Source organism: Corvus brachyrhynchos, unplaced genomic scaffold (genome assembly GCF_000691975.1).
Source record: "Corvus brachyrhynchos isolate BGI_N302 unplaced genomic scaffold, ASM69197v1 scaffold961, whole genome shotgun sequence".
Taxonomy (NCBI): domain Eukaryota; kingdom Metazoa; phylum Chordata; class Aves; order Passeriformes; family Corvidae; genus Corvus; species Corvus brachyrhynchos.
This window is the reverse complement of record NW_008236008.1, coordinates 528,248-536,888: the sequence shown is the minus strand read 5'-3', so window position 1 is coordinate 536,888 and position 8,641 is coordinate 528,248. Positions and strand designations below refer to the sequence as shown.

The following is an 8,641-nucleotide window of genomic DNA, read 5'->3' as shown; positions in this document are numbered from 1 at the left end:
TGCCCTTTGAGCTCGTCGGGGTTTCGATTCCCCCGGAGCCGCGCCGGGCTGCCTGTCCGGGGGGTGAGCTATCTGAGCGGAGGTGTTCCCTGGCTGCCGGCTGCTGATAGCGACAAAACAAGCCTCAAGGAGACGCGAGAGCAAGCTGTTAACACGAGTGATCCCTCCAGTTGGTGCTACGTGAGGAGATAATGAGGGAACGGAGCTGGCGCTTACGTTATCTCCAATGGCCGTTGGAAATGATACTTTTGCCAAAATGAAATGGAATAATGTTCACAACTTCCAACCTAATTACAGTGGGCTCCAGTGTACTCATGTGGAGAACTCAAGGAGGGATACTGTCAGCAAACGGGGGACTTTAGCTCTCTGAAAGCTATTCCAGATAGAGATTTATCCTTAAATTAAGGGGGAAAACAGCTGAATGTCAGAGGACAAGGTAGTACCTCACAGGGTATTTCCAAGTCCCAGTGACCTACCCCTATGAACACAAGGGCAAAAAAAAAAAAAAATGACCACTTCCTCCCTCCTCTGTCACCCTTGTTCTATCAAACAAACACTTGGAATTTACAACCCAAGGCCTCACCTATTCTATAGTCACTCAAATGATCTAAAATTAGAATAAAAATCATAGAGATTGTATCATAGAGATAGTATTGTGCTTGTACTTTCCAATACAAAGGGCATGTTTCATTTTCATTAATCCATGAAAAGTAATTTATGCATCTGACATTTAAATTATAAAGATTCAGATGATTAATACATACAGAAAAAAAATCTGTTTCCGTGCTTTATCACAGGCTTAAGGAAAAAAATGGCTCCGGGCCTGGCCCTGTGACAGACTGAGTACTGCCACCTTCCAGTGACAGCAGCTGAGCTGTGCATGCTCATTCCCTTTCGGTTTCAGTAATTTGTCAAGCACAGAAAGTATGTGTATGTGTGTGTGTGTGTGTGTGTGTGTGCGTATGTGTAAATGTATGAATTCCACAGTGTAATCTTTTACTGATCTTTTAAAATATGTGGCAGGTCTGAAGAGGAAAAGATGAAAATTATGAGACAGATTTTCATTCTTGCCTGCTACTAATACTTTTTTATGTGTATGACAGGAAGGTAGCAGCATCACCAGCTCCACAATCCTGCCAATGTGCCTTGTACTTGGGGATAAATCAGCAGTCTGTGCCCATTCATTCCTTAGTCTCCCCTTCATAAGTAGCAGGAACACAGTAAAAATGCAAATAGGGAAGCCTCTGTTTTCTGTGAAACTCTGTGGCAGCTACTGAGAATGGGCACCATTCAGGGCATCGGCCGGTGACAATCCTGTGCTAACCCGGCCTTCGTTTTGAAGAAATGTCAAAGAATTTTGGCCTCTGGAACAATCCAATTTTTCGCATATGTGAAATAAACACTTCTGTTAGTGTTTAACAGTACTTTGTAGTCAATAATAGGGAGCACCCTGGTGAAATAATTCACTTGTACTGTCAAAACCAATGGAACTTAGGATGTTTTGTTTACTTCTCCAACCAGATGTTTTTATGAAAGCACTCTGACTGTAAAGTCAAAAACATTTCTCCTTTCTATTCCTTACATTAGTTTCACTGATAGATTCCTCTACTGAATATAATTTATCTTTTATGGTGGCTTGACCCTAATTAACATGGATGTTTTTGATGAATGACATTTGTAAGTTTTCCAGCTATATGCAGACTTACGATCATGATTGATTGCCCAAGAAATTTCTTCAACAATAAACTTTCATTACAGAATCTTTGAAAAAAATCACAATTCTCTGGCAAACTAATCATTTATGCAAATTAAATGCATCTTTATTTACAAGCTTTATACACTGTGTCTGGCAAACAGGATAAGGAAGTTCTGTGTTGTATCACTGACTACATATTACACAAGTAACTAAATCTTTAAGCAGTATTAAAGGAATATTCAGGAAATACCGTGTCCTGCCTTGTTAGTAAGTACCCTGCAGAGTGTAGCAATGAGTCCTACCAGAGATCACAGCAAGAGCCATGCTATTTTCACAGGCAAACAACATCACAGTCAAGAAAGTAGGATTGAAGATCACGCTGATTACAAAGTTAAATCTATTTGTAATGGGTCAGAAGAGTGATTAATTGTCAGCAACAGGACATACCTGAACCCATGCCACTTTGTTGATGAGAACCAAGCACTGACAGTCAAAATACCAGGCATTCATTTCAGGCCCAGGATGGAAGATGTAAAAATTTCAGTTTGATCTTCACCCAGTGCTATTCCCTCTCTTCTTTGTCATTTACCCCCAGGAAATGGGTCATCCCCAGGTCAAAGCAATTATTTTTCAGAGGCTTGTTTCTTTGGAAGAGCAATGACAGAAGTTTCCAGCTAAACAGAAACAAAAGGCTTGTGCAGTGTGCCAAAGAACAGATCATGATAAACTAGAAGATGGTCTATGTTGTCAAGAAGTGAAAGTTATTATCAGCCTTCAGCTATACCTCAGCACACTCTTCAGAAAGGATAGCTAAAATCTGGTGTTTTCTTCATTGAAACCCTTGCAGAGCTGATCCTGCGTAGCCTGCAAGACTAGCAGTTTAGCCTGACCTGGCCCTGAAAGCTCTCTACATTTACACTCAAGAAAAGAGGAGAGAGAAAACAAAAGTATGAGCTAGAGGGAAGATGGCAATATCATCACACCCAAAATGAATGCAACATTTTTTTATTTAGATGTGATACCCTAGCGTCTAAAAAGCATGTGTAGACCCACAACTGGATAGTACTTATATCATAAGTACTATTAGGAGTACCAGCTACAAGGAGTCAACAACAGCATGTGCTCCACTGCACAGAGCAGCTTCGAGTGTTGTGTGGGCTCTTTACTTCTTGTTCCTGTTAAACCAATGTGGCACTCACTTCCAGAATGCTGCTGAACTACATCTTTTGTCTTGCCCATCACTTAAGCAGGCGCTGTTAGAAGCCCCAAGCACTCACCACCATGCTACCTGCGGTATTCCAGAGGGGTGTTGGTCACAGGCCGCCTCATCTCCTGGTCCTCAGAGGCAGGGTGCAGCCCAGCAGTGTTCTGGAAGGACAGGAATGACCACTGAGCAACTTCAGCTTTCCTGAACCTTTGGGTTAATTAATAGTTAGTCAATGGCAGTTAGAAAACAGCACCTGACTTATCCTGGGGACCTGGACTGGTAACTCTTGTCTTGGATGCATCCAACTGAATAACTTCCATATCCCTCTTCTACTGCCTTCCAATAATCTCCAAAATTAAAAAATGTTTTCCTTCAGTTGCTTTCACAGAGTCAGAGCTTGAACTGCTGCCATTGCACCAGGTTCAGCAATCCACGCTACTATTACATGCTCTCTGTTAACACTGAAGTCATTCCTACACGAGACCAAATTTGGGTTGCTCAAAACCTGGAATGTGTGTTAGCAAAACATGAATGCATTAGGAAAACAACATGAAAAGTGAAATACTGGGCAGAGGTTCCAGTACTAATTACAACCATCCAAATAACCTGCTCAAAGGCTTTGCTGCAGCAAAATCAACGTTCACAGTGGTGGTTCAGGTACAGCCTTGTCCAATAAGAACAATTCTACAGCTGACTCTCATGCCAGGTAAATCTCAGCATCCAAGTCAAGCTGTTCAATATTGGTTTGTGTTTGTTTACCTATGCTTTCCTTTTATTTCTTGGCTCAAAATCTGGTTCTGAGGCCCTATCTTGAAAACATTTCAAATTGATTTCTCATGCAAACTCCTCTGCAAAGTTAAGGCCCCACATTTTTTTACTCTGCATATCGCTTTGTGAATTGATGTCAGCACAACTGGCACACAAAATGGATTCATCAGACTGTCAGTGTTCAGGAACTGTCAATAGAAAATCAATCTTTAGGGCAGTAGACCGTTATAAAAAAGGAGAATATAAGTGTTATTAGCTTAGATGTGTAACCTGATTATATGGAGGCCTCAATGGCAATTACTGTGAATGTTTATCTGCTTTCCACTCTACTCTGTCAAATACAAATTGAACAAATGGTACAATCCCATTACACTAAAAGATAAATGCCTCAAAATAAAATAGGTTGAGCAACTAACACACTCCCTGCCCTATTGATTTGTATGTTCACAGTATATGCAGTCACTGATCTCATCAGCTGTTAAAGGTTTACTTAAATCTGTATGACTATCACATGTATTTAAGTGTCCCAATTAACTGTCTGGTCCTAAGTGAAATTCTCCCTGCAAATATCCAGTTTAAAGAATGAACAGCATTTCCAGTACAGAAGAATTGCCAAGTCAAGGATATAAATGGGGGACAAAGACATCAAGTGCTTCTTACAGAGCATGTAGCAGTGATGCCTGACTCATGATTATGCTTCAAATTTGGAAGTATTTCACAGGTTGAGAGCCTGTGTTTTTCAGAGTTGAAGACATAGGAGACAACCTGATTCACAAATACAAAATGGTAGGAGTGGATCAACAGGCTGAAAAAAAAGAAAAACAAACAAAGCCACTCTATCCTTAGATTTTCTCCTGGGGGTTTTTAAACTAGATGTTATAACACTTCAAATTTAAACTAGATGAACCCTTCCAACTGGTTTTCTGCCCTGTCCTTTGGCAACTGAGCTGAGCATAATACCCCATCTTCCAACATGCACAAACAGCCTTACCACCAGTAGCCAGATATTCTAATCGTTTCTAGTTTTCTGATAGCTCAGAAGGTCCTTGATCCTTTATACACCTATAAGGTCTAAACTACAGCTCTCATGTTCATTAATTCATTGCAGTTCACTAACAACCTTCCAGTAAGTGGCATCTTCTACCACACTTTCTTGTCTTGGATGTGATTTCTAGGTATTGAAATAAGTGAAAAGGAGGTTTGCAAAACCAAAGAAACAGGTGTCTACTACTGGGCAGGAATTTCTTTGAAGACTGGCTTTTTCTTGCATCTGATGTAAAACGACTCACAGTAATAATGAAGATGTACCATTTATTAAAAAAATATTTTTAAAGTAAAACCTTTTTTTGTCTTTGAGAATTATTTCCAGTTATAAACTCATTAGCTTCTATCATGGAAAATGCATAAAGTGACTTTCAATTAACTCTCATCCTTCACTAATTTTACCAGGAAAAAACAAAAAAAATCCAAGAAAACCAAAACCAAACAACCAAATTGCTCCTGGGGCCTTTGCTATTTCTGGTCTATATAACCTATTTCCATAAAACTGTGGATGGTATTTACCTCTTTCCATACAACACCGGTAGTCCGAATGCAAAGCTACACGCCAAGAACCCTGGGGGAGGGACCGTGCCTTCCCCTGCGTTATGGGCTGCCTTCAGCTCTGGCAGTAGGTGTCAGCAGACGCGCACCAAGGGAACCTTGCCATCATCCCGGGAAGTGCCGCGCTACACGGATCATACATTAGTGCTGTAAGGCAACACTACTGTGTCCCTCTACTGCCTTTTATCTGACTAACCAGATAACGAAAAACAGCGGGTCCAGCTGCTGAGCATCCTACGTGATTGCGCATCACAGCAAATAAGCAGGACGAGCTTTGCTTACGCACTGATATTTCATTTGCATAGCAAGCATGGTAGGGTGGTTCACAAGACAGATGCTGGTCTCGGAGAACATTTTGTGCTGGAGAATGACAGGCCACCGTGATTTGCACATTGAGAACACGAGTGCCTGTTCTGAGGTCCGGAACTCATCAGGCAATTGGATCAAGTAACTGCAGAGGAAGGATCTTCCTTGTGGTATGACTTTACTATAGAGCACTGCGTAAGGATGATTGAGGAGATAAAATTTTAAGGGGAGGTTTTCAAATAAAATCATACTAAGGTCAAGCTCACTACTCAAATTAAGAGCTATCTGCAGGTACAGCAGGAGGAAGCTCATTCACAGGTAGAGTTTGGGAGAGATTCTGTCGATACAGACTGTGTCAGGCATCCTGTAGGGAAGGCTTTTTACATTTGAATCTGAGCAAATCTAGGTGAGTAAACTAAAGTATCAAACCAGTTGCACAACTTGGTGAAATAACAAGACAGTGAAAGAAAGACAACTTTAATAAAGCATCTTTGGAACTCTCCACATTTCCAGATAATACTGCATGAGAAGGAAGTAAAAATCAAAAATCATTCAGAAAAAAATCTGATGTTACATGTGCCCAAACCATCTCGATTCAAGGAATAGTAAAGTGTAGAAAAATCACTTTGGTTAAACAATGAGCTTGACCCCAAAACTCAAAAAAACCCATGGCAAAAAAACCCCACTAAATCAAGTTACCAAACAGAAAGCAGGATGGGGAAAAAAAAAATTCCAATCATGCCAAAGCAGAAAGTAAGATGTAATTAAGGGGATATAAGGGTAACACTGTAAGTGCATTATTTCTGTTAGGAATGGTTGACAATGCCAGCCCAATATGGTCACCTATTTTCTTTCAGTGAGGGCAGAGCACATACAGGAGAAGTGATAGCTGTATGATCTTGGCATTCGTGAGTTTTGGTATCCTCTCTCATTACACTTTACAATCAAGCTGGCAGAAAATGTACTGATCTGATACTGCTGTGCTAGATAGAAAAGCCACGATTATAGCAAACTTATGTAACCACAGCATATGCAGAGCAGCTGGTCACTACCAAACTGTAAAAGCATATCAAAATGAGGTTATGCAGGCATCTGTCCTCAGTCTCTTCATTAATTACATGCAAGATTATACTTATCAAACTTGTGGGAAACACCAAGCTGGAAAGAGTTTCAAGCACTTTGAGGGAGAAATGTACGGTTCAAAATTCTCTTGACAAGCTAGTGAAATAAATAGGATTAGAAGTCAGCATATATAATGTTTTATTCTCACTTATAATCACAAGATAAAGGAGTACATTTATTGGAAACATTTTTCAGAAAGGATTAGGGCATACAGTGAATCACAAACTGATTGTGAGTCAGCCACGTCATGCTGTTATGAAAAAGCAAAGCTTTTTAAACGATTCAGAGAATGAGCATGTGGATACAAAAGGATACAACATGGCAACTTGCAGCAAGCACAGTGAGTGTTAGCACCTCATTTAAAGAAACATGAGAACCAAGAGGGAAAATTCCAAGCTAAATGAACAAAAAAATAATCATGATCTAGGAAAAAAAAGATTGAGAGAAAGAATGGATGTCCTCATGTAAGCATGCAAGAGCTAGGTAACTGAGGCAGGTACTGCACGAACTGGGAGTAAGAGTCAAGATCTCAGTAAAGAATCATGATACAGAAATAGAGAAAATGAGAAAAATATGTTAGAGATAATATGGGTTCATGAAAAATAGTCTGGTCTACTTGTAACCCTTTCCTAGCTTTCTGTTTGTGAATATGATTGATAAATCCACACCTCCTCTGATGGTTAAGCTTTGTTCACCTCCTGTTTATACCAGGAGTAGCCAGCCTAGAGCTCAAGGTGAAATTTGGGCAAATGCTCCTGACAAAGACAAACAAAAACATGCTCTGTTGAAAAGTAGAAAAAAAGCAAAATGAGAGTTTGAGAAAAAGAGACTGAGCGATTACCTTCTTGGATGTGGGTTAGCAGAGCTGAAAGGTTTAGCTAGTGTTATAGTAACCTACAGATCAAAGAATATTTGACTGAAGCTGTTACCCCTCCCAAGAGCATTATTCCCAACTCAGCTCTTCCAAAAGCACTTCACTGGCTCTCTGTATTGTGGGGAGAAAGAAACGCATGTGGAACCTCTGGTATGGGGGACACCTAAGCAGCCTCTGGAAGAGTGGGAAACACCAGCTCCTCAGAAAGGGAATCCCAATAATCCCTCTTCCTTGTTGCACAATACCAGACCCCTCAAAGAAATCCTTCCACAGGGAAACCTACTACAGTTGCCAGAATAAGATAGAGAAGAAACTAGAGGATACATAACTGCACCCAAAACATTGTCTTTCAAGCCTAGGCGCAGGAAAAGACAAATAAACCTTTAGGAACAGATAGGATCTGAAAATTCTCTGAAGTGGAGAACATGGCGTTTTTACCACTGGTTTAATATTGATTTAGGTTTATCTAATCCCTACTTTAATTATTGTGCCTCAGTCGCTCCCTAGGACTCCAGACTCTTCCCAAGCAGACTTTTTGTAAGCAGCCATCTCCTATCATGTGTGCCAAAGGATTTCTCATAAACTTCCAGCAGTTGCCACCATCATATAAGCTGCTTCAGATGCAGATAGCTACTGGTGTTTGAAACGCTCTACTGACAGCAGATCCATGGACTATGGGTCAGAACACCTGGGACATTTGTTGTGTCCTTCCTGCTGGAGCTCTGCAAGAGTTGATTAAAAAATGGCTGCTTTTAGAGTGGAGTTACAGCACACTGAAGACCCCAGGGTTTAGTAGATATCTCTTACTCACTTGCACGGTTCAGTTACGTATGCCCACTAAATTTCACTATGCTTATGTCTGTGTGCAAGATCTAAAAAAAAAAAAAAAAAAGAAGATGAGTTATTCAGTTCTTTCCCATTTTGCCCTACAGTAGAGATGTCATCCATTTCTTTCATCTGGTCGCATTTGTATTGCATTACAGGACAGAAAAGTTCATAGAACAGAAGACAGTAAAAATGAGAAATCAGAACAACAAAACTGAGGGGAAACAAAAATTTTATTTAA

At 40.4% G+C, this 8,641-nt stretch overlaps 1 protein-coding gene across 1 annotated transcript in view; it reads right to left on the bottom strand.

Moving 5' to 3' along the window:
- Positions 1 to 2,206, bottom strand: part of VCPIP1 (valosin containing protein interacting protein 1) — a 19,705-nt gene extending 17,499 nt beyond the window's left edge. Inside the window, exon 1 of the mRNA XM_008632075.2 lies at positions 2,144 to 2,206. Coding sequence (XP_008630297.1) covers positions 2,144 to 2,206 — 63 coding nt within the window. The remainder of the gene's footprint in view (positions 1 to 2,143) is intronic.
- Between the last annotated feature and the right edge of the window lie 6,435 nt (positions 2,207 to 8,641).